Source organism: Mus musculus, chromosome X (assembly GCF_000001635.26).
Source record: "Mus musculus strain C57BL/6J chromosome X, GRCm38.p6 C57BL/6J".
NCBI classification, from domain to species: Eukaryota; Metazoa; Chordata; class Mammalia; order Rodentia; family Muridae; genus Mus; species Mus musculus.
This window is the reverse complement of record NC_000086.7, coordinates 109,461,883-109,488,893: the sequence shown is the minus strand read 5'-3', so window position 1 is coordinate 109,488,893 and position 27,011 is coordinate 109,461,883. Positions and strand designations below refer to the sequence as shown.

The 27,011-nt window shown below is 36.8% G+C and overlaps 1 protein-coding gene across 1 annotated transcript in view; it reads right to left on the bottom strand.

Moving 5' to 3' along the window:
• Gm34521 (predicted gene, 34521) overlaps positions 1–27,011 on the bottom strand; it is a 113,335-nt gene that overhangs the window by 69,879 nt on the left and 16,445 nt on the right. The window contains exon 3 of the mRNA XM_006528371.2: positions 119–217. Within this exon, the coding sequence (XP_006528434.1) occupies positions 119–217 (99 nt within the window). The remainder of the gene's footprint in view (positions 1–118; positions 218–27,011) is intronic.

The following is a 27,011-nucleotide window of genomic DNA, read 5'->3' as shown; positions in this document are numbered from 1 at the left end:
ACAAACAGAGATAACCAACTTAATATATAATCTAGCATACAACATTGATTTAAATAATCCTGCAAAAGTTCTTATTAAGTGCACACATCAATGTGTAGGAATGTGTTTCAAAACTCACCTGCAGTTGCATCAAAGGATGGGTGTGAGAAAGGTCCAACAGCAATTTGCATTGGAAAGAGATATCCATGAATACAGCGCTTAGGATGAGGCTGATTCACTAAAGGCAAAAAAGAAAAACAGAACATCTTATTTTTTATTCTAAGACCTTTCAAATTAAATTCTGATCATCTACATATATATAAATTTTAAAAAATATCTGATGAAATTAAAATAAATAGTATGAAATACTTTTATTTCCAGATAATTCCACTAGGCTACAGAAATGAATATAACATGCATACACGAGGTCACTTACGAACAGTAGAAATTGGAATTCAAATATCTTAAATCTTCAGTGTTCCTTAGAGCATTGGTACCACTGACATGTCATAAGCTTTGAATTTAACTTAAAATGGTTACATGACACACACCATACATTTTAAAAGCCTACGGTAAATGTTACTGTGGTTATTAAGACTTCAGCTTTAAGAAACTATAATTTAAATGCAGATAGAAACACACAACCAAGACACCATAATTAACTGGAATCTTTCCAAGGGACATAAAATGTACCATGGATGTCATGCAACCTGACTAAGATGAAATTTGAATTTAAAACAAGGAATTCTGGAAGCTGTAAAATTTGACTTTGACCTCAAAAGAAAAGAATTGCCTCATCTTCTAAGTATCACAGGACAAAGGACATTCTGGATAGGACCTAGGGTATAAACATGGCGAATGAGAGAAAACAGAAAGATTGGGGTGGTCTCTAGATGCCTTTCCTTCTGTCTCTGCTCCATGCTTTGTCCCTGAATTTCCATTAGATAGGAGCAATTCTGCTGTTGCCATAAATCTCCTCCCAAATATGCCCTGGCAATGAAAACACAACACAATTAATAAGAATATATGCTGTGGGCCTAGATTGGGCAGATCTACTACTATACTACCATCTTCCATCTCTATGAGACCCCTTTGAACTAGCCATTTCTCCAGACCATGTGCTTCTTTTTCCTCCTCCTGTCCTGTGACCTCTCCCTCTTCCAATTTTCTCTTCTCTCTCCCCCCTCTTCAGCTCCACCTTCCCTTTTATCTACCCAATCATCAGCTCTCCTTTATTTTAAAATTAAAGTGGGAAGCAGGTCTACAGGAAATCACCTGAGTGCTGACTCATTCATTGTTCACAACCACTCACAGGAGAACAGAATTAACATCAAATATAGTTAGCCCCAGGGCTATTCACAACATTCTGGGTTTTTTAAAGGAACATAAATTTTAGCAATAGGGAAGTAAAAATATGTCTACTCTCAAAAAAGTACATTGTTAAGGTCTTGTTCAGGCAGCCATACCTGCAGTGAGTTCATGAGCAAACCAGACCTGTCTAGCCTGACCACACTGAAGTATATGGCTCCACATGTATTAGTACATTAGCATTACAATTGCACCCAGTAAATTATTAAGGAAACAAAGATGATACAAAGTTGGAAGGATATGGATAAGTGAGAAATGAATCTGGAAGGAGTTACGGGAAGAGTAGGGGTGGAAATGATTACAATACAGTGTTGAACTTTTCAAGAATTAATAAAATATTATATTTTCAAAGTACATTACAGAAAAAAAACATGGCCCCAGTTTTGCTAATACATCATAATGACAAAATTTTCATTGTGCTATCCAACTAAGAAACTAGGCAAATTAAAAAGGATATGAGATCTTTCACTTGTTGGTTAGAGTCACACCAAGTTATTTTATATTTGTGACTATTGTGAAAGGTGTCATTTCCCTAATTTCTTTCTCAGCCTGTGTAACCTTTCTGTAGAGAAAGGCCACTGATTTGTGTTAATTTTATATCCAGCTACTTCACTGAAGGTTTTTTTTTTTTTAAATCGGGTTTAGGAGTTCTCTAGCGGAATTTTTGGGGTCACTTAAGTACACTATCATATCATCTGCAAATAGTGATATTTTGACTCCTTCCTTTCCAAGTTGTATCCCTTTAACCTCCTTTGGTTGTCTAATTGCTCTAGTTAGAAGTTCAAGTACTATATTGAATAGATAGTAAGAGAATGGGCAGCCTTGTCCATTCCCTGATTTTAGTGGGATTGCTTCAAGTTTCTCTCCACTAATTTTGATGTTGGCTACTGGTTTTCTGTACATTGGTTTCATTATGTTTAAGTATGGGTCTTCAATTCCTGATTTTTCCAAGACTTTTAACATTTCTGTCAAATGTTTTATCATCATCTAATTAAATGATCATGTAGGTTTTTTCTTTGAGTTTGTTTATATAGTAAATTACATTGAAGGATTTCCATGTATTGAACCATCCCTGCATCACTGGGAAGAAGCCTACTTGATTATGTTGAATAATCATTTTAGTGTGTTCTTAGAATTGATCAGTGAAGAAGTGAAGAAAGAAGCCAAAGAAGATCTTAGAAGCTGGAAAGATCACCAATGCTTATGGATTGGCAGGATTAATAAATTCAAAATGGCCATCTTGCAAAAAAAATCTATAGATTCAGTGCAATCCACATCAAAATTCAACTCAGTTCTTCATAGAGTTATAAAGAGCAATTCGTAAATTAAGTTGGAATAACAAAACAACACAAAACAAACAAACAAACAAAAACGGGATATCAAAAAATATTCCAACAATAAAAGAACTTCTGGTGGAATCACCATTCCTGACCTCAACCTGTATAGCAGAGCAATAGTGGAAAGAAAAAAAAGTCTGTATGATGTTAGTACAGTGACAGGCAGGATGATGAATGGAATAGAATTGAAGACTCAGAAGTGAACTCACATATCTATAGTCACTTGATAATTGACAAAAGAGCAAAAAACATCCAGTGGAAAAAAGACAGCATTTTCAACAAAAGGTGCTGTATCAACTGGAGGTCAGCACACAGAAGAATACAAATTGATCCATTCTTATCTCATTGTACAAAGTTTGAGGCCAAGTGGATCAAGGACCTCCATATAAAACCATATACACTGAAACTAATAGAAGAGAAAGTGTGGAAGAGCCTAGAATACATGGGCACATGGTAAAATTTATTTAACAGAGCACCAATGACTTATACTCTAAGATCAAGTGTTGAAAAATGGGACCTCATAAAATTGCAAAGTTTCTGTAAGGAAAAGGACACTGTCAATAGGACAAAATGGCAACCAACAGATTGGGAAAAGATCTTTATCAACCCTACATCAGATAGAGGGCTAATATCCAATATATACAAAGAACTGAAGAAGTTAGAATCTAGAGAACCAAAAAAAAAAAAAAAAAAAAAAAACCCTATTAAAAATGGAGTACAGAGCTAAACAAACAGTTTTCAACTAAGGAATATCAAATGTTGGAGAAGCACCCTAAAGAAATGTTCAACATCCTTAATCATAAGGGAAATACAAATCAAAACAACCCTAAGATTCCACCTCACACCAGTCAGAATGGCTAAGATTTAAAAACAAACAAACAAACAAACAAACAAACAAAACAACTCAGGTGACAGCAGCTGCTGGTGAGGATGTGGAGAAAGAAGAACACTCCTCCATTTTTGGTGAGATTGTAAGCTGGTACAACTACTCTGCACTTAATAAATTAGACATAGAAAATTGGACATAGTATTACCTGAGGACCCAGCTATGCCACTCTTGGGAATATAGCCGGAAGACGTTCCAACATATAACAAGGATATATTCTCCTTTATGTTCACAGCAGTCTTATTTATAACTGCCAGGAGCTTTAAAGAAACTAGATACCCTTCAACAGAGGAATGGATAAAACAAAAACAAAAACAAACAAACAAACAAAAACGTGGTACATTTACACAATGGAGCACTACTCCGCTATTAAAAAAACAATGAATTCATTAAATTCTTAGGCAAATGGGTGGACCACTGATAAGTGGATATTAGCCCCAAAGCTTGGGATACCCAGGATACAATTCACAAACCACATGAAGCTCAAGAAGAGAGAAGACCAAAGTGTGGGTGCTTTGGTCCTTATTAGAAACGGTAACAAAATATGAACGGGAGCAAATACAGAGACAAAAGTTGAAGCAGAGACTGAAGGAAAGGCCATACAGACATTGCCCCACCTGGGGATTCATCCCAAATACAGTCACCAAACCCAGACACTATTGTGGATGCCCAGAAGTGCATGCTGACAGGAGCCTGATATGGCTCTCTCCTGAGAGTCTGACAAATACGGAGACAGTTACTGGCAGCCAACCATTGGACTGAGCACAGGGTCCCCAATGGAGGAGTTAGAGAAAGGACTGAAGGAGCTGAAGGAATTTGTAACCCCATAAGAAGAACAGTATAAACCAACTAGGTCCCCCAGAGCTCCCAGTGACTAAACCACCAACCAAGGAGTACACATGGTAGGACTCATGGCTCCAGCTGCATATGAAGCTGAGGATGACCTTGTTGGGCATCAATGGGAGGAGAGGACCTTTGTCCTGTAAAGGTTTGATGCCCCAGTGTAGGGGAATTCGAGGGCAGGTAGGCAGGATTGCATGGTTGGGTGGAGGAATACCCTCACAGAAGCAGGGTCAGAGGTGATGGAATAAGGGGTTTCGGGGGACCAAGAAAGGGAACAACATTTGATATGTAATAAAGAAAATATCCAATAAACAAAATCTGACAGTGTAACTCACATGGCCAGAAAACCAAAGTAACATAGAGACCTGTGTGGCTTGGTGCAGAAGTCTTATGGACAGGTAAGATCCCAGTCTGTGTTTTCAGCAGGAAACCAGGCACTGAAGTTCACATTTCTAACCTGCAAACAGCTGTTAGCCCCTAGAAACACCTTTCTGGACATAACCTGTGGGAGCGAAAAAGATGGTGTTGACTGATAACCCTTCTGCTTTTATTTGAGAATAAGCCTTATAAAACCTAAAACAAAAGACTATGAGAATCTCTTGAAAACCATAACTCACTAGACATACCGAATTCTGTTGAAATGAGTTAGCTGCTTGAATGTTCAATATGGTCCATAAATAAGATGGAAGAATCATGATGTCAAAAGATCCCAACAATTCATTATACCTAGCACAATGAAATTTAATATGGATAAATATAAGCATTTTCAATTATTTTTTAAAGTTAACTGTAAACAGAAGGAAAAGAGTGAAAACATGGCAGAAGAGTCAGAGACCCACTCATTTGCACACTCCAGAACTCCATAAAAAGACCAAACTGGAAACCATAATATGCACTTAAAAGGGCTTGTACAAAAACAGTGCAGGCACTGTTCATGTGCTGTTAGCCTTTTACAAAAAATCCAATTGAAAAAAATCAATCTTTATTGAAATTCTCAAAATTAAAAAAATAATTTAAAATATGCATTTAAGTGCAGAAAAATAATGCCAGGTGTACCACACAGAATCACAAAAACACATGGAAAAATCGAGTAATTTAATAGTAAGGTACCTTATGGAATTGACCATGCGCTATATAAGCATTTGTGTTAAGCAACCTTAAGAATTAATTTCATTTGAAGTTGCACAAACAGAACACGAATACAGCTGCATCCCCTTAAAAAGCCTGAAGTCATATATGAGATACTTTGGTATTTGAGAGATTTTAAGGATAGACAGATCACTCTCCCTAAAGATATCTCAATCAATAACAGAATGAGAATAAAATTGCTACAGACAATGGAATGAAATTAAGATACTGAAGAATAAGAATACATGGTAGGGTGAGAATGAGGAAAAGCATATGATAACACTGATTAGTGACTTCCTTGACAAGTAACTCACTTATGTGGCTGTGAAACACAGTACGAGGACTCATGGTCAGAAGTGTCAGTAAGATTGATTTCTGCTCAGAAAACTAAGGCTGTAATATTAACTGTCAGCTATTATAATAATATGCATGGTGAAAGAACCTAAACTATCTTCTATGGAAGTATTGGAGAATAGATTTGATGGCTACTTGTCAACATATTATTGAGGAGAGTCATACATCAATCAAGTAGGAAGTTATAACAGAAAATGTCTATGGGCTTCTCAAATAGTAATGCTCTCCGATTCTAGAAGTCCATGCAAAACCATGGTATTATAATGGAAGTGTCATTATATCAATGTTAATACCAGTGTCTTGTCATGATTAATGATATACTGAGAATGTTAGATATGTTAATGGAGTGACCACTTATCTTAAAGTGTTTTCTAGTTAGCAGTAATACTTTATAATAAGTAGACATTTGTCTCCACTTAAAATTACCAACGAATTCCAATTGAATTGATTATTACTGCTTTGTGAATATTAAATTAATTTGCTACATCAAATGTTTTTATAATTTGCATCAAGAGAAGAATTAAGATTTATCTATGGTTTAAAAATGTATGTTGTTAACAGCAAGACATTTCAGTGTCTGTCCTTTGACAAGTCTATTCCAACTCCATTTAGAATACTGTATCCTCATTAGGTTTGATTTATAGGCATATAAACTATAGGCATGTCAACTATATCAATCTAACTTATGTATCAAAAAATATAAAGCTCACAAACACTAATAAAATGTAATCTACCATGGGGAATAAAAAAGGGACTAATTAGTGAGTATCAAATAGATTTATGTTCATTTAATAAGAATATGTATGCATATGACGATGTTATAACAAAGAAAGCATCTGATATAGAATTAAACCAAAGAAAAGTGAAACAATGGTGGTTGTTAGCTTTAAAAGGGTAAATTTATGAACTATAGCAAGTAGATAAATGACTAAAGGAGATACTTAAGAGCAGAAACATTGTACCTCAAAAAGTGAACTGTATAAAAACCAATGCATGCTGAGAAACCTTCTTTTGTGTGGTTGGTCAGGGTTGTCCAATAGACTGCCAAAACACTACAGACTATTGTTATTGCTTTTGGTTGCCCTCCCCTCATCCCAGAGGTGAAAGATAAGTCAGGATTTTTAAAGACACCATTGCACTAAGCCCAGAAGCCCAAATCTTCACCTGACCTGAAAGCCGCCTCCTCCCTGAGTACTAAGCACCAGAAGGAGGGAAGTAACCAATGGTCCTACCCATGAACCACATGAAAACAATAGCCAGACTGGCATACCACCCTTCAAATGGAGTTGTAGTGTGCAGACACTGGTGGTAACCAACAGTTCTCTAATTGGACTTGAGACATCCTCAACAACAGGGAAATTATACTAGATACTGGAAACTCAGCCAGCTTCCTATAGCTAGTGAGGTCATGGATCTTAGAGAAAAACCTATTACCACCAATTTACTAAGTCAGGGTTTTTCTTAACTATGTTCTAAATATTTGCCCTTATACCCAACAATATGTCCTCAATTCTCATCATGAGAACTATACTTGCAATATATGGAGATAATTGCAGAAAATTAAAACCAATCACAAAGAAGACTTGTGGATGATTCAGTTGAAACTGAATCATCCACAAAACAACTGTCACACATGCTACTCAAATAATTACGGAAGAGGAGGCAGAAAGATTGTAGAAACTAGAAGAACAAGGAGTTTATTGTAAAATTGGGTCTCCTAGAAATGTCAGAGCTATGCCCATAAAATCTTACTAAAATGGCTACTTAAGCATGACCAGAAAAATGAAGGCACCAATAAGCATGTTAATAAGAAAGAGGAAAAGCTCAGAAAAGCCTCAAGCCTACACAAATAACTACAGGTATCTAAAGAACGTGAAAGCTGGAAAAACATCCTTCCTCAGGGAAGTACACACTAATTTCATATCCAATGTCAAATGGTCCCTCCTGAAAATATAAAAATACAAGTAACATTATATGGACAGAACAGATTGTACTTATGTACAAGGACTACACATGCACACATGCATACACACATACACAAACACACATACATTTGTATAACATAAATTTTTTAAAAATGAGGCCATGAATTTGAAAGAGTGTGTGAGAGTCATAAGTAAAAGGGAATGTTAGAATAAAGGGAAGAAAGAAATAATGTAATTATGTTATAATCTCATTTTTTAAAAAGATAAAATCTGTATTATACCAAAATTCAATGAATACACACACACACACACAATATATATGATAGAACAATCTCCCAAAACAATATTCTTCTAAAGAAGACAATAGGAACTGAAGAGCTTGCTTAGAAGTTGTTTTTCTGCTTTTCTTAAAGATCCTAGTTAATTCTTAGTAGATACTAAGATATAAGTTGCCCCCTCAAAACCCTTTGTAACTTTAGCTTCAGTGGGGTCTGATGTTCTCTTGTAGCTTCCATGGATATCCACATGCAGGTACACACACACACACACACACACACACACACACACACACACACACACGAATAACTAATAAATCTTTTAAAAAGAAGACAGTATATCCAGACTATCTATAGTAGGCAAATATAGTATGTCTTGAATGTGATGACAGATACTAGACATGCAAAGGAATGGTGTGATAATGCAGATAAATTGGATTAGAGAAAAATTAATGTGTTTAAATTTATCAAAAATAAACTATCAAGTCAGTAAAGAAAATAGCATTAAATTGGATGAATTACTTGCAAATCATGTATCAAATAAGGTCAGACTGTACAGAGCATGCAATGAACTCTAACAACTCAACTAGGAATCATTATTACTACTCTAGCAAAAAATTAAGATGATAATCAATGTTTTTGTACATTCATTTTCTTTCTTTCCCCTCTTTCTTTTTTTTTTTAATTTTTATTAGGTATTTAGCTCATTTACATTTCCAATGCTATACCAAAAGTCCCCCATACCCACCCACCCCCACTCCCCTACCCACCCACTCCCCCTTTTTGGCCCTGGCGTTCCCCTGTACTGGGGCATATAAAGTTTGCATGTCCAATGGGCCTCTCTTTCCAGTGATGGCCGACTAGGCCATCTTTTGATACATATGCAGCTAGAGTCAAGAGCTCCGGGGTACTGGTTAGTTCATAATGTTGTTCCACCTATAGGGTTGCAGATCCCTTTAGCTCCTTGGGTACTTTCTCTAGCTCCTCCATTGGGAGCCCTGTGATCCATCCATTAGCTGACTGTGAGCATCCACTTCTGTGTTTGCTAGGCCCCGGCATAGTCTCACAAGAGACAGCTACATCTGGGTCCTTTCGATAAAATCTTGCTAGTGTATGCAATGGTGTCAGCGTTTGGATGCTGATTATGGGGTGGATCCCTGGATATGGCAGTCTCTACATTGTCCATCCTTTCATCTCAGCTCCAAACTTTGTCTCTGTAACTCCTTCCAAGGGTGTTTTGTTCCCACTTCTAAGGAGGGGCATAGTGTCCACACTTCAATCTTCATTTTTCTTGACTTTCATGTGTTTAGGAAATTGTATCTTATATCTTGGGTATCCTAGGTTTGGGGCTAATATCCACTTATCAGTGAGTACATATTGTGTGAGTTCCTTTGTGAATGTGTTACCTCACTCAGGATGATGCCCTCCAGGTCCATCCATTTGCCTAGGAATTTCATAAATTCATTCTTTTAAATAGCTGAGTAGTACTCCATTGTGTAGATGTACCACATTTTCTATATCCATTCCTCTGTTGACAGGCATCTGGGTTCTTTCCAGCTTCTGGCTATTATAAATAAGGCTACTATGAACATAGTGGAGCATGTGTGACCTTCTTACCGGTTGGGGCATCTTCTGGATATATGCCCAGGAGAGGTATTGCTGGATCCTCCTGTAGTACTATGTCCAATTTTCTGAGGAACCGCCAGACTGATTTCCAGAGTGGTTGTACAAGCCTGCAATCCCACCAACAATGGAGGAGTGTTCCTCTTTCTCCACATCCACGCCAGCATCTGCTGTCACCTGAATTTTTGATCTTAGCCATTCTGACTGGTGTGAGGTGGAATCTCAGGGTTGTTTTGATTTGCATTTCCCTGATGATTAAGGATGTTGAACATTTTTTCAGGTGCTTCTCTGCCATTCGGTATTCCTCAGGTGAGAATTCTTTTTTCAGTTCTGAGCCCAATTTTTTAATGGGGTTATTTGATTTTCTGAAGTCCACCTTCTTGAGTTCTGTATATATGTTGGATATTAGTCCCCTATCTGATTTAGGATAGGTAAAGATCCTTTCCCAATCTGTTGGTGGTCTTTTTGTCTTATTGACGGTGTCTTTTGCCTTGCAGAAACTTTGGAGTTTCATTAGGTCCCATTTGTCAATTCTCGATCTTACAGCACAAGCCATTGCTGTTCTGTTCAGGAATTTTTCCCCTGTGCCCAAATCTTCAAGGCTTTTACCCACTTTCTCCTCTATAAGTTTCAGTTTTTAAGTGAAGTTCCTTGATCCACTTAGATTTGACTTTAGTACAAGGAGATAAGTATGGATCGATTCGCATTCTTCTACATGATAACAACGAGTTGGGCCAGCACCAATTGTTGAAAATGCTGTCTTTCTTCCACTGGATGGTTTTAGCTCCCTTGTCGAAGATCAAGTGACCATAGGTGTGTGGGTTCATTTCTGGGTCTTCAATTCTATTCCATTGGTCTACTTGTCTGTCTCTATACCAGTACCATGCAGTTTTTATCACAATTGCTCTGTAGTAAAGCTTTAGGTCAGGCATGGTGATTCCACCAGAGGTTCTTTTATCCTTGAGAAGAGTTTTTGCTATCCTAGGTTTTTTTTTTATTCCAGATGAATTTGCAAATTGCTCCTTCTAATTCGTAGAAGAATTGAGTTGGAATTTTGATGGGGATTGCATTGAATCTGTAGATTGCTTTTGGCAAGATAGCCATTTTTACAATGTTGATCCTGCCAATCCATGAGCATGGGAGATCCTTCCATCTTCTGAGATCTTCTTTAATTTCTTTCTTCAGAGACTTGAAGTTTTTATCATACAGATCTTTCACTTCCTTAGTTAGAGTCACGCCAAGATATTTTATATTATTTGTGACTATTGAGAAGGGTGTTGTTTCCCTAATTTCTTTCTCAGCCTGTTGATTCTTTGTATAGAGAAAGGCCATTGACTTGTTTGAGTTTATTTTATATCCAGCTACTTCACCGAAGCTGTTTATCAGGTTTAGGAGTTCTCTGGTGGAATTTTTGGGGTCACTTATATATACTATCATATCATCTGCAAAAAGTGATATTTTGACTTCCTCTTTTCCAATTTGTATCCCCTTGATCTCCTTTTGTTGTCGAATTGCTCTGGCTAATACTTCAAGTACTATGTTGAAAAGGTAGGGAGAAAGTGGGCAGCCTTGTCTAGTCCCTGATTTTAGTGGGATTGCTTCCAGCTTCTCTCCATTTACTTTGATGTTGGCTACTGGTTTGCTGTAGATTGCTTTTATCATGTTTAGGTATGAGCCTTGAATTCCTGATCTTTCCAACACTTTTATCATGAATGGGTGTTGGATCTTGTCAAATGCTTTTTCTGCATCTAACGAGATGATCATGTGGTTTTTGTCTTTGAGTTTGTTTATATAATGGATTACATTGATGGGTTTTCATATATTAAACCATCCCTGCATCCCTGGAATAAAACCTACTTGGTCAGGATGGATGATTGCTTTAATGTGTTCTTGGATTCGGATAGCGAGAATTTTATTGAGGATTTTTGCATCCATATTCATAAGAGAAATTGGTCTGAAGTTCTCTATCTTTGTTGGATCTTTCTGTGGTTTAGGTATCAGAGTAATAGTGGCTTCATAAAATGAGTTGGGTAGAGTACCTTCTACTTCTATCTTGTGAAAAAGTTTGTGCAGAAATGGAATTAGATCTTCTTTGAAGGTCTGATAGAACTCTGCACTAAACCTGTCTGGTCCTGGGCTTTTTTGGGCTGGGAGACTATTTATAACTGCTTCTGTTTCTTTAGGGGATATGGGACTGTTTAGAAGGTCACCTTGATCCTGATTCAACTTTGGTACCTGGTATCTGTCCAGAAATTTGTCCATTTCGTCCAGGTTTTCCAGTTTTGTTGAGTATAGCCTTTTGTAGAAGGATCTGATGGTGTTTTGGATTTCTTCAGGATCTGTTGTTATGTCTCCCTTTTCAGTTCTGATTTTGTTAATTTGGATTTTGTCCCTGTGCCCTCTAGTGAGTCTAGCTAAGGGTTTATCTATCTTGTTGATTTTCTCAAAGAACCAACTCCTCGTTTGGTTAATTCTTTGAATAGTTCTTCTTGTTTCCAGTTGGTTAATTTCACCCCTGAGTTTGATTATTTCCTGCCGTCTACTCCTCTTGGGTGAATTTGCTTCCTTTTTTTCTAGAGCTTTTAGATGTGTTGTCAAGCTGCTAGTATGTGCTCTCTCCCGTTTCTTCTTGGAGGCACTCAGAGCTATGAGTTTCCTTCTTAGAAATGCTTTCATTGTGTCCCAAAGGTTTGGGTACGTTGTGGCTTCATTTTCATTAAACTCTAAAAAGTCTTTAATTTCTTTCTTTATTCCTTCCTTGACCAAGGTATCATTGAGAAGAGTGTTGTTCAGTTTCCACGTGAGTGTTGGCTTTCTATTATTTTTTTTTTTTTTGTTATTGAAGATCAGCCTTAGTGCATGGTGATCTGATAGGATACATGGGACAATTTCAATATTTTTGAATCTGTTGAGGCCTGTTTTGTGACCTATTATATGGTCAATTTTGGAAAAGGTACCATGAGGTGCTGAGAAGAAGGTATATCCTTTTGTTTTAGGATAAAATGTTCTGTAGATATCTGTCAGATCCATTTGTTTCATCACTTCTGTTAGTTTCAGTGTGTCCCTGTTTAGTTTCTGTTTCCATGATCTGTCCATTGGTGAAAGTGGTGTGTTGAAGTCTCCCACTATTATTGTGTGAGGTGCAATGTGTGCTTTGAGCTTTACTAAAGTTTCTTTAATGAATGTGGCTGCCCTTGTATTTGGAGCATAGATATTCAGAATTGAGAGTTCCTCTTGGAGGATTTTACCTTTGATGAGAACGAAGTGCCCCTCCTTGTCTTTTTTGATGACTTTGGGTTGGAAGTCAATCTTATCAGATATTAGGATGGCTACTCCAGCTTGTTTCTTCATACCATTTGCTTGGAAAATTGTTTTCCAGCCTTTCATTCTGAGGTAGTGTCTATCTTTTTCTCTGAGATGTGTTTCCTATAAGCAGCAAAATGTTGGGTCTTGTTTGTGTAGCCAGTTTGTTAGTCTATGTCTTTTTATTGGGGAGTTGAGACCATTGATGTTAAGAGATATTAAGGAAAAGTAATTGTTGCTTCCTGTTATTTTTGGTGTTAAAGTTGGCATTCTGTTCTTGTGGCTGTCTTCTTTTAGGTTTGTTGAGGGATTACCTTCCTGTTTTTTCTAGGGCGTTGTTCCCGTTCTTGTATTGGTTTTCTTCTATTATTATCCTTTGAAGGGCTGGATTCGTGGAGAGATAATGTGTGAATTTGGTTTTGTCATGGAATACTTTGGTTTCTCCATCTATGGTAATTGAGAGTTTGGCTGGGTATAGTAGCCTGGGCTGGAATTTGTGTTCTCTTAGTGTCTGTATAACATCTGTCCAGGCTCTTCTGGCTTTCATAGTCTCTGGTGAAAAATCTGGTGTAATTCTGATAGGCTTGCCTTTATATGTTACTTGACCTTTTTCCCTTACTGCTTTTAGTATTCTATCTTTATTTAGTGCATTTGTTGTTCTGATTATTATGTGTCGGGAGGAAGTTCTTTTCTGGTCCAGTCTATTTGGAGTTCTGTAGGCTTCTTGTATGTTCATAGGCATCTCTTTCTTTAGATTTGGGAAGTTTTCTTCAATAATTTTGTTGAAGATGTTTGCTGGTCCTTTGAGTTGAAAATCTTCATTCTCATCCACTCCTATTATCCGTAGGTTTGGTCTTCTCATTGTGTCCTGGATTTCCTGGATATTTTGAGTTAGGATCTTTTTGCATTTTCCATTTTCTTTGATTGTTGTGCTGATGTTCTCTATGGAATCATCTGCACCTGAGATTCTCTCTTCCATCTCTTGTATTCTGTTGCTGATGCTCAAATCTATGGTTCCAGATTTCTTTCCTAGGGTTTCTATCTCCAGTGTTGCCTCACTTTGAGTTTTCTTTATTGTGTCTACTTCCCTTTTTAGGTCTAGTATGGTTTTGTTCATTTCCATCACCTGTTTGTATGTTTTTTTCCTCTTTTTCTGTAAGGACTTCTACCTGTTTGATTGTGTTTTCCTGTTTTTCTTTAAGGACTTGTAACTCTTTAGCAGTGTTCTCCTGTATTTCTTTAAGTGATTTATTAAAGTCCTTCTTGATGTCCTCTACCATCATCATGAGATATGCTTTTAAATCTAGGTCTAGGTTTTCGGGTGTGTTGGGGTGTCCTGGACTGGACGAAGTGGGAGTGCTGGGTTCTGATGATGGTGAGTGGTCTTGGTTCCTGTTAGTAAGATTCCTACGTTTACCTTTCACCATCTGGTAATCTCTGGAATTAGTAGTTATAGTTGACTCTGTTTAGAGATTGTTCTTCTGGTGATTCTTTTACAGTCTATCAGCAGACCTGGGAGACAGATTCTCTCCTCTGAGTTTCAGTGCTCAGTGCACTCTCTGTTGGCAAGCTCTCTTACAGGGAAGGTGTGCCGAAGAAGAAGGCCCAAAACAGGGCCTTTCTCAGAAGCTGTGTTGCTTTGGCAGTTCCCAGAAGCTGTCAGCTTCTGTGGTGCAGACTCTCACCTGTGCAGACTAAATTCCTAAGTTCCAGGGAGTACCGGAACCAAGATGGCGACCGCTGCTCCTGAGGCTGAGGCTGCCTCCCGAGCCAGGCAGACACCTGCCCTCTGGTCCGGATGGTGGCCGGCTGTCTGCGGCCCGCCAAGGGTGCTGCCTCAGCGGCTCTGTGCTTCTGCCTGTCCCAGAAGCTGTCCAGTTCTCTCCCCCTCTTTCTTTACATCCTGACTTCAGTTTGCCCTCCCTCCTTTCTAACTAGTCCCTCCCCTCCACCTCCCTTCTACCTGCCTCCCATCCACTTCTCTTCAGAAAAAAAGCAGGCCTCCCATGGATAAGAATCATCCATTGTACATCAACCTGAATAAGAGTAGGTACCTCCCTTCCTATTAATGCTGGATGTGGCAACCCTGGAGAAGAAAGAGTTCCCTAAAGCAAACAAAAGAGTCAGAGAAAACCCCTGGTCCTACTCTTAAGAGTCCCACAAGAATACTAAGATAGAAAACTGTAACATATATTTAGAGAGCCTAGAACAGTCCTATGCAAGCTCTCTAGTTTTCAGTTCAGTCTCTACAAGCCCCTTGGAGCCATGGTGGATTGATTATGTAGGTTTTCTTGTCTTGACCCCTCTGGCTTCTACAATTCTTCTTCCCCTCTTTGGAAGGATTCCTGAAGCTCTGTGAGTCTCAGCATCTGTTTCCATCAGTTGCTGGGTAAAGCTTTTCTTATGGCAATTGGGATATTTATTAATCTATGAGTATAGCAGAATATCAGTAGGAATCATTTTCTAACCTTGGTCTTGGGGATATTCTTCCTCTGGGTCCTGGAAGTGGACTCTTGCTCTCATGGCATGGGTTGCAACGTGGACCAGTTATTGGTTGGTCACTCCTTTATCCCAGCTACCTTCATCCCAGGACAACTTGTAGGCAGAACAAATTGTAGGTCAAAGATTTTATGAACTTCCTTCCACTGGAAATCATGCTGGGTTATAGAAGATGGCCAGTTCAGGCCCCATACTCCTCATTGTCAGGAGTTTTAACTAGGGTTATCCTTGAAGATTCCTGGGAGTTTCCATTGCACTGTGTTTCTAACTTGTCCTAGAGATGGTACCTCAATTCCTATTGTCTTTTCTAGTACTTTCTCCCTCCATCCTCCACCCAACATATCTCTCTTGTTCCAATACCTACCCACCCATCCACCAAGCAAGAATGCACACCCATTCATCCACAATGTCTATTCTATTTCCTCTTCCCAGTAAGATTCATGCATCCCTCCTTGAGCCCCCCTTGACATTCACAGACACCTCTCTGGGTCTGTGAATTGCAGCATGGTCACCCTTAACTTTAGAGCTAATATCCACTTATATGTGAGCAGGTACCATAAGTGTCTTTCTGGGTCTAAGTTACCTCACTCAAGATGATTTTTTTCTCTAGTTCTATTTATTTGCCTGCAAATTTCATGTTGTCTTTGTTTTTAACAGCTGAGTTAAAAACATTGTGCACATATGACATTTTATTTATCCATTCTTCAACTGAGATTGTTTCTAATTTCTGGCTATTACAAATCAAGCTGCTATAAACATAGTGGAGCAAGTGACCATCTGGTAGAAAAGATCATCTTTTGGGTATATGCCCAGAAATGGTATAGCTGGCTCTTGAGACAGATTGATTCACAATTTTCTGTGATATCTTCATATTGATTTCCAAAGTGTCTGTACAAGTTTGCAATCCTGCTTGTAATAGAGGAGTGTTCCACTTGTTCTACATCCTCACCAGCATGGCTGTCACTTGTGTTTCTTTATTTATCTTATCTATTCTGACAGATGTTAAGATGAAATTTCAAAGTACTTTTAATTTGCATTTCCCTGATGGCTAAAGATGTTGAACATTTCTTTAAATGTTTCTCAGCCATTTGTGATCCCTCATTTGAGAATTCTCTGTACCACATTTTAATTGAGTTATTTGTCATACTGATGTCTAGTTCTTGAGTTCTTTATATATTTTGGGAATTAGCCCTCAGTTAGATGTGAGACTGGTAAAGATAAAGCCAAGTAATGTAGATTATATAATATGAGAATTACAAGTAGTATTTTATTTTACTAACATATAAGTCATATGTCACAAATTCTGTCACTTAAATGTTTTAATTCAGCATCAATAATAAAGACAGAGTAACAGCCAGCAGTGGCAACATGATTATACTCTCAGCAATCAGATTTTTGTGAGGTCAACGATGGCCAGAGTGAGTCCTGGAGAGGTAGGGCTACACAAAGAAACCCTGTCTAAAAATAAAACAGAATAAGGAAAGAAAGAAAGAAAGAAAGAAAGAAAGAAAGAAAGAAAGAAAGAAAGAAAGAAAGAAAGAAGGAAGGAAGGAAGAAGTCATAATAAAGGCATATTACATGATCATCATCAAATTCTAAATTTTAGCAATTTTTATCATCCCTAAATGAAACTCATACACATTAGAAATATTTCTAAACTTGCTTTTCATTGTTAAAAAAATCAGTTTCTATCTCTACATGTATTTATTTGCTATTTTATATACACAGAACTTTATACATATAGTAATTCTGTAAATAGTTTTCATTTAACATAATGTTCTTGTGATTCATTCATGTTGTTGTGGTATTAAGAATTTGTTCTAATTTGCTTTTTCCTAATTGCTAAGGATGATGAACACTTTTTAAAGGTATTTCTGAGGCAGTTTTATTTCTTCTGTTGAAAACTCTCTGTTTAGATTTCTATTCAAGTTCTTAATTGAGTCATTTGTTTTCTTGACTCTTTGTTTATTGAATTATTTGCATATTCTAGATACTAATTTTTTGTATTGCTTAATTAATCAACTTTATAGCTTACAAAGATTATCTCCAATTACGTGGGTTTCTTCTTCCACTGATTGATTGTTTCCTAAGTTGTACAAAGCCTTTAGATTCATGAGGTCCCACTTGTCAATTTCTGTCCTTTCCAATATCTATATTTTGGAGCATACTGCCTATTTTATTTTTTTGAGCTTCAAATTGACATCTTTGATTCGCTTGGATTCCAGTTGTTCAGGGTGCTGAGTACAGGTCTAATTTCATTCTTTGCATGTGGACTAGAGTTTTTCTTAATTGTCTCTTAGAGACTAAAGACATCTATTAAAGAACCTCATACAAGAACACATAACTGAGATTATTCAGGCTGGATCTAACATTAATGCTTCTTTCTCACCAGGGTTTCTTTGGGCATATTCTTTTGTGTTTCCATATGATATTTTAGGTTTTTTTCTCTTGCTTTATTGTATATGACACCAGAATTTTGCTAGGAATTGCACTAAATATGTAAGTTTATTTATTTCACAACTATATATATATATATATGTATATATATATATACATAAGTATATATATATATATATATATATATATATATATATACATATATATAATCTCAATGTTACTATTGTATGTTGAGTTTCTATCCTGCAATTTTACTGAAAGTGCCTAATATGTCTAGGAATTTTCTGGTATATCCAATGGGGTCTTTTAAATTTTGAGTGTTACATTGAATAAGAGAGTTGAAAGTAGCTACCTTTTTCTCATTTCTTATTTTAAAGGAAATATCACAGTTTGTTTCATTTAATAAAATACTGGATTCAGTTTATTTTATATATTCTATTATTTGAAATATGCTACATCTATTTCTAACATCTCCAGGACTTGAATCATAAAGACATTTTCAACTTTGCCATATGGTTCTATGAATCTCTAGATAGAATCATGTGATTTTTTTTTGTCCATGAGCTTATTATATGGTATACTGTATTTACTGATTTGTATAAGTTGAAACAACATTGGACCTCTGAGGTGAAGACCCCTTGTTTACGATGTATTAGTGTATTTCAGAATTTGGTTTACAAATATCTTGTTGAGCTTTTTTTTTCTTGTTTTTTTGTATTAGGTATTTGCTTCATTTAAATTTACAATGCTATCCCAAAAGTCCCCCATACCCTCCCCCCCTACTCCCCTACACACCCACTCCCACTTCTTGGCCCTGGTGTTCCCCTGTACTGAGGCATATAAAGTTTGCATGACCAATGAACCTCTCTTTCCAATGATGGCCGACTAGGCCATCTTCTGATACATATGCAGCTAGAGACAAGAGCTCCGGGGTACTGGTTAGTTCATATTGTTATTTCACCTATAGGGTTGCATACCCCTTTGGCTCCTTGGGTACTTTCTCTGGCTCCTACATTGGGGGTCCTGTGATCCATCGAATAGCTGAATGTGAGTATCCACTTCTGAGTTTCTTAGGCTCCGGCATAGCCTCACAAGAGACAGCTATATCTGGGTCCTTTCAGTAAAATCTTGCTAGTGTCCTTTTTTTTTTAATAAGAGGAATTAATCTGTTCTTTGTTATTGTTGCTGTTATTGTGATGTTTTTACTAAGTTTTGATATGCATATAATATTACTTTTGTACAATCAATTTTGAAGTGTTACTTCCTGAATCAGTTAAACATATTAAAAATAGCTTCAGGGGCGCTCTTATGAATCATTTTTACACTAAGGAAAGAATTCACAGCACTTTCTGTTGTAGAAATATTTAAGTTCAGAGCTGAGATGGAAGGAAAGACCATCCAGAGACTGCCCACCTGGGAATCCATCCCATTTACAACCACCAAACCCAGACACTATTGCATATGCCAGCAAGATTTTGCTGGCAGGACCCTGATATAGCTTTCTCTTGTGAGGCTATGCCAATGCCTGGCAAATACAGAAGTGGATGCTCACAGTCATCTACTGGATGGAACACAGGGCCCCTAATGAAAGAGCAACTTTCCCTTGAATGAGTCCAAATTTGAACTCTCTACTTCTTTCCTTGTGACTCTGCCTGTCTGCAATCTGTGGATTCTGGCTTGTCTGTAGTCTGCCCAATGTCGGGATCTGATCTGTTCCTCTTCTCTGTGCCTTGTCTTTATACATACCTGTATGATTCTCCCTTTTGCTATATGTTTGTGTGTTGTGTATGCTAGTCTGATATATACCTGTGAATGTGGCTGTCTAATAGAGATTTGCTTTTTTGCGATCAGCACAGAAAACACCACATGAGGAAGAAAAGAGACATTCTCTATAGAAATCTTTAATCAAATTTTAAAATGAATTAAGTTATTTACTCTAACCAACACAATCTCCAACACACTCAGTACTGAAAACAAACCCTTAGCAAGTAATATCTATATTCTGCTTTCATCACCTATATTTGCAGCATAAGTTCATCTTTATCCTACTTATTATTTTCAGCAAATGATTATCAAAACACACATACATACACACATTTATTTCTCTCTTTGTCAGGGCCATGGAAACATACATATCTTAAATTTTAAGCTTGTGAATTAGCTTGTGTTCTAAAATCAAATTACATGGAAAATCCAAGGCAAATAAGGTTGGTTCTACTAAAGGAGAGAGTAACCAAAAAGACTGAGTACTCAGCACAATATCAGTCTTAAGGCTTCAAATGACTTCAAGATGTTTTGTCAATGCAGCTATAAGGTCCAGTAAAATTTCCAGTCTGTTTGAATGTAAGATATATATTCATAAAAATGTATCTCCATGCCTTTCTCCTTTCCATTTTATGGGATAAATTGGGAAGTATTGGCATTATATCTTCCTTGGATGTTTTGTAGAATTAAGCAATAAATCCATCTGGTCCTGGGCTGTTCTTTCTGGGAAGATTTTTGGTTACAGCATTGGTTGCCTTGTTTGTTATAGATCTGTTTAAGTTACTTATGTGTTCTGATTTGATTTTGGTAGAAAATGTGCAATTATGTTATCATCAATTTAATAGAGGCTTTGCTAGTGTTTTGGAGTTTAAGTTTCAAAGTATTCTTTGATGATGCTCTAGATTTTCTTGGAGCAAGGTGGAATGGCAACTGTTTCATTTCTAAGTGTGTTAACTTTGCTCTTCCCATTGTTTCTTTTTGTCAATTTGCTATTTATACCTTTGTATGTGAGTTGTATAACCAGTATCTTTCCAGAAATATTTCTTCACACATATTAGAAGAGAAACTCCACAAGGAAGTAAGGAATGCAAGATACCAATACATATACTTATATTTGTATCTATAGATAGACAGACATAGATATACATGTACTTGCTCAAAATAAGAAAGGAAAAAAAAACACTCAGAGTAGAGGCAAGATCAAAAATGATTCAACATTTCTGCCAAATAATGTTTTTAAGCCAGATTGGCAACCATGATTTTATTCATATGCTTTCTTGGTTCCTCACTATGAATTCTCAAAACTACTATTTAGACAGGTAGTGACATTTTTTTTTTTCATTTTAATTACTGGAAATTAATCCAGGAATTTTCATTTTAAAAGATAAGCAATACCTATGATGTAATTATTAATTTGACTTCTAATTTAATTTGGATCTTAATTCTTATTATTGCTTTCTTGATTTAATTCTTCAAATGCATTAATTTAAGGATGGTATATTTAGAAGTATCTATTCATTTCATTATCTCATGTTTACGTGTTTTGAGTTCATTAAATGATTTTACTATCGTGGCATAGTCTAAAAAGTGTTATTGCCAACTTTTACATCAGTAAAGAGGTTGCATTTACTTGTTGCTTTGTATATATTGCTATTTATTATTGGGAGCAAATGATTTTAGATTATTTTTAGATTATTACTCAATTACACCAATACATCCTTGGGCTTGCATATTTATTTATCTGACTGAACAAATTCCATGAGTATATTTCTCCATTGTAGTCTATTTGAGGGCTTAGCAGGGTGGGGGGCAGGGGCAGGGGAGATATGGGATTTTCAGAGGGGAAACTAGGAAAGGGGATAACATTTGAAATGTAAATAAAGGAAATATCTAATAAAAAAGAAAATAAAGATTCAGGGTAAAAATCAAAACAAAACAAAACAAAACAAAACCTTCTTTGAGCTTAACAGCACACCTGAAAGCTCTAGAACAAAAAGATGCAAATACACCCACAAAGAGTGCATAGCAGGAAATAATGAAACTCAGGGCTGAAATCAACCAAGTAGAAACAAAAAGAACTACAAAAAGAATCAACAAAACCAGGAACTGGTTCCTTGGGGAAATCAACAAGATAGATAAACCCTTAGCCAGACTAAACAGAGGGTACAGAGACAGTATCCAATTTAACAAAATCAGAAATGAAAAGGGAGATATAACAACAGAAACTGAGGAATTTCAAAATAATCATTAGATACTGCTACAAAAGCCTATAGTCAACAAAACTGGAAAATCTGGATGAAATGGGCAATTTTCTAGACAGATACCAGGTTGCAATGTTAAATCAGGATCAGATAAACAGTCCCCAAACCCCTAAAGAAACAGAAGCAGCCATTAAATGTGCCCCAACCAAAGAAAACCCAGGACCAGGTGGGTTTAGTGCAGAATTCTATTAGACTTTCAATGAAGACCTAATTCCAATTCTCTTCAAACTATTCCACAAACTAGAAACAGAATGAACACTACCCAATTTGTTCTATGAACCCACAGTTATGCTGATACCAAACCCCACAAAGATCCAATAAAGAAGAGAACTTCAGACCAATTTATGTAATGAATAGCGATGAAAAAATACTCAATAAAATTATCTCAAACCAAATCCAAGAACACATCAAAAGAATCATTTGGCACAATCAAGTAGTCTTTATCCCAGGTATGCAGGGAAGGTTCAATATATGGAAATCCATCAATGTAATCTACTATATAAACAAACTCAAAACAAAAAACTACATGAACATTTCATTAGATGATGAAAAAGCACTTGACAAAATTCAACATCACTTTGTGTTAAAAGCACTGGAAAGATCAGGAATTCAAGGCACAGACCTAAACATACTAAAAGCAATACACTACAAACCAGGAGCCAACATCAAACTAAATGGAGAGAATCTTGAAGCAGTCCCACTAAAATCAGGGAATAGACAAGGCTGCCCACTCTCTTCCTATCTAATAAATATAGTACTTGAAGTTTGAACTAGAGCAATTAGACAACAAAAAGAGGTCAAAGGGATGCAAATTGGAAAGGAAAAAGTCAAAATATCACTATTTGCAAATGATATAATAGTATACTTAAGTGACCCCAAATATTCCACCAGAGAACTCCTACAACTGATAAACAACTTAGCAACATGGCTGGATATAAAATTAACTCAAACAAATCAGTACCCTCTCAATACTCAAAAGATAAATGGGCTGAGAAAGAAACTAGGGAAACAATACCCTTCACAATAGTCACAAGTAATATAAAATACTGTGGTGTGATTCTAACTAAGCAAGTGAAAGATCTGTGTGACAAGAACTTCAAGTATCTGAAGAAAGAAACTGAAAATCTCAGAAGATGGTAAGATCTCCCATACTCAAAAATTGGTAGGCTTAATAGACTAAAAATGGTCATCTTGCCAAAAGCCATCTACAGATTCTATATAATCCCCATCTAAATTCCAACTCAATTTTTCATAGAGTTAGAGCAATTTTCCAACTCATTTGGAATTACAAAAAAAAAAACAGAATAGCAAAAACTATTCTCAACAATAAAATAATTTTGGGGGAAACACCATCCCTGACCTCAACCTGAACTGAGGAGCAATAGTGATGAACACTGCATTATATTTGTACAGTAACAGGCAGATAGATGAATGGAATAGAATTGAAGACCCAGAAATGAGCCCACACACCAATAATCACTTGATCTCTGACAAAGAAGTTAAAACTGTCCAGTTGAAAAAAGACAATATTTTCAACAAATGTTGTTAGTTCAACTGGTGGTCAACATATAGAAGAATGCAAATTGACCCATTTTTATCTCCCTGTACAAAGCTCAAGTCCAAGTGGATCAAGAACCTCTACATATAACTAAATACAGTGAATCTAATAGAAATCAAAGTGGGGAAAAGCCTCTAACACATGGGCACAGAAAAAATTTTCCTGAACAAAACACAAATGGCTTATGCTCTAAAATCAAGAATCAACAACTAGGCTCTCATAAAATTGCAAAGCTTCTGTAAGACAAATGACATATTCAATAGGACAAAACGGCAACCAACAGATTGGGAAAAGATCTTTACCAATCCTACATCTGACAAAGTGCTAATAGCCAATATACACAAAGAACTCAAGAAGTTAGACTACAGAGAACCAAATAACCATATCAAAAAATGGGGAACAGGGCTAAACAAAGAATTCTCTACTGAAGAAACTCAAATGTTAGATAAGCACCTGAAGAAATGTTCAACATCCTTAGTCATCAGGGAAATCAAAACAACCCCGAGATTCCACTTCACACCAGTCAGCATGGCTAAGATCAAAAACTCAGGTGACAGCAGATGCTGATAGGATGTGGAGAAAGAGAAACGTTCTTCCATTGTTGGTGAGCTTGCAAGCTGGTACAACCACTCTGGAAATCAGTCTGGCAGTTCCTCAGAAACCTGGACATAGTATGATTTTGAGGACCCAGCTATACCACTCCTGGGCATATACCCAGAAGAAGTTCCAACTTTTAATAAGGAAACATGCTCCACTATATTCATAGCAGACTTATTTATAATAGCCAGGAGCTGAAAAGAATCCAGATGTCCCTCAACAGAGGAATGGATACAGAAAAAATGCGACATTTACACAAAGGAATACTAGTCAGCTATTAAAAACAATGACTTCACGAAATTCACAGGCAAATGGATTGATCTCAAAATTATCATCCTGAGTGAGGTAACTCAGTCACAAAAGAACACACATTGTATGTACTCACTGATAACTGGATATTAGGCAAATAATACAGCTCACAGACCACATGAAGCTCAAGAGGAAGAAAGACCAAAGAGTGGATGCTTCAGTCCTACTTAGAATAGGAAACAAAATAATTAAGGGAAGTAGAGGGTGGAAAGGACTTGGGAGTAAGAGAAGAGGGGCAGAGGAAAGAGAAGGGAAGAATCAGGTATGGAAGGAAATAGAGGAGATGTAGAGAGGGTCAGGAAATTCAACAGAGGTATGTAGCAATGGGGGATGGGGAACTGGGGGTAGCAACCAGAAAGTCACAGATGCCAGGAAAGCAAGAGGTTTCCAGGACCCCACATGGATGACTTTAGCTGAAATAACCCACAAACTGAAGGAAGAACTTCTAGATGCCATATCCAGAAGTTAGGCATGGCCCCCCATTTGATGAATGGTGCCACCCACCCATCTCCAATATTTTAACCCAGAATTTTTCCTCTCTAAAGGAATATGGGAATAAAGAGTGGAGCAGAGACTGAAGGAAAGTCCATCCAGAGACTGCCCCACCTGGGGATCCATTGCATATGCAGACACCAAACCCAGAAACTATTTGGGATCCCAAGAAGTGCTTGCTGACAGGAGCCTGATACAGCTGCCTCCTGGGAGGCTTTGCCAAGTCCTGACCAGTACAGATGTGGATGTTCAGGATGCTCACAGCCAACCATCGGACTGAGCACAGGGACCCCAATGGGGGAAGGACTTAAGGAACTGAAGGGGCTTTATTTGGCATCAGTGGGAGGAGTGGCCCTTGGTCCTGTGAAGGCTTGATGCCCCAGTATAGAAGAATGCTAGCACTGTGAAGTGGGAGTGGGTAGGTGTGTGTGGGAGTACCCTCATATAAGCAGGGTAAGGGAGTTGGGATAAGGAGTTTGAAGAGGGAAAACCAGGAAAGGGAATAACATTGGAAATGTAAATAAATAAAATATCCAATTAAAAAAGTTGACACAAGCTGAAATTATCGGACAGGGGGGAACTTCAATTCAGAAAAATGCCTCGATAAGATCAGGCTGTAAGAAAGACTGCAGAGCGGTTTTTTTGTTTGTTTGTTTTTGTTTGTTTTTTTTATAATAATTGATGGGGGAGGGCCCAGCCTGTTGTGGGTGAGGCCACCCTTGGAAAGGTGGTCCTGGATTCTATAAGAAAGCAGGCTGAGCAAGGCACAGAAAGAAATCTAGTAAGCAATATATCTATGGCTTTTGCATCAGTGCCTGCCTTCAGGTTCCTTCCTAGTTCGAGTTCCTGTCCTACTTGCTTCGTTGATAGACTACTATGATATGGAAGTATAATCTGAATAAATCCTTTCATCTCCCTCCCCCCCCCCAATAACCTGCTTTGTCTCTATTTCTTTTTTATTTCATTTAAGCTGGCTACTTAAGGAATTCCCATTATCATCATAAACCATATCTGTCCAGAGTTTAGATTAAATGACTTGGCCAATTAGATTTCATCCTCTAATTTTATGTTCATAGGTTGCTTAAAAACTGTTGTTATAGTTTCAGAAAATAATTTATTTTAACTGAACACCTACACAGACACAAGTAGCTTGGTGAATCCTTTTAGGTCACTCCTAATGTAGTAATCAAAGGAATGTGCATAGATGACATTCTAGGAATTCTAGTATTACTACACATATTTTCAAACTTTAATTCCTAGGATTTGATCCTATATCAGAAAAGATTATTGTCTAATCATTATTTGGTTATATATTGGATTTAAGCCTATTTTTGGAGTGATACTTCCCCTCTGTGTTGATATGTCTATATGCAATTGGAAATGTGTTCAAGTCTCTGCTGCTTCTTGCTCCAGTTACTTCTTATTTAGTATAGGGCAACATGTATACAACATTCAGCTTTAGAATGTACTGTACTCACAGGAGAGCTCTTTCCCTTGATTATTTTCTTAAACTTCTTGTTTGTTAATTTGTTTATTCTTGGAAATTGTCAACCTCTTTCAAAATAGTTTACAAAAATATAGATGATGCTTGGCCATATCTCAACTATATAATTTACCTCAAGTCTAAACTCATTAACTATCATTACTTTGCTATGTAGCTTGATGGAGGGAAAGTATATCTAGACAAATAGAAAACCCAAGGATTTAATATGTATATCTTATCATAGTGTTACACATCAAACTAATGTTGGTAAAATTTGATAACAATCATGATGATAAGTTAACAATGGTTATTTAACTTTACCATAGTAAAAGAAAATTTCAAATCCAGAGTGACAATCTCTATTTCTGAAGTATAATATTATTTTAGCAGGCAATTGAAATCCTGGTCAAAATTTTAAAGTACTAAAATTTAAAATAATTAATCTTATATTAAACTGAAGACTCCAAACTTTGAATGTTTTTGTTGTGACTTAGCAAGTTAGATTTGCATGCAAAGCTACAACCAATCTTGAACGAAGTTAACTTTTCAGTCTAGTTATAAATCTGCATTCTTACTCTTTGGTTTAATACATTAGCACTTAGTTGTTGTACTGGCTAGTTTTGTGTCAAC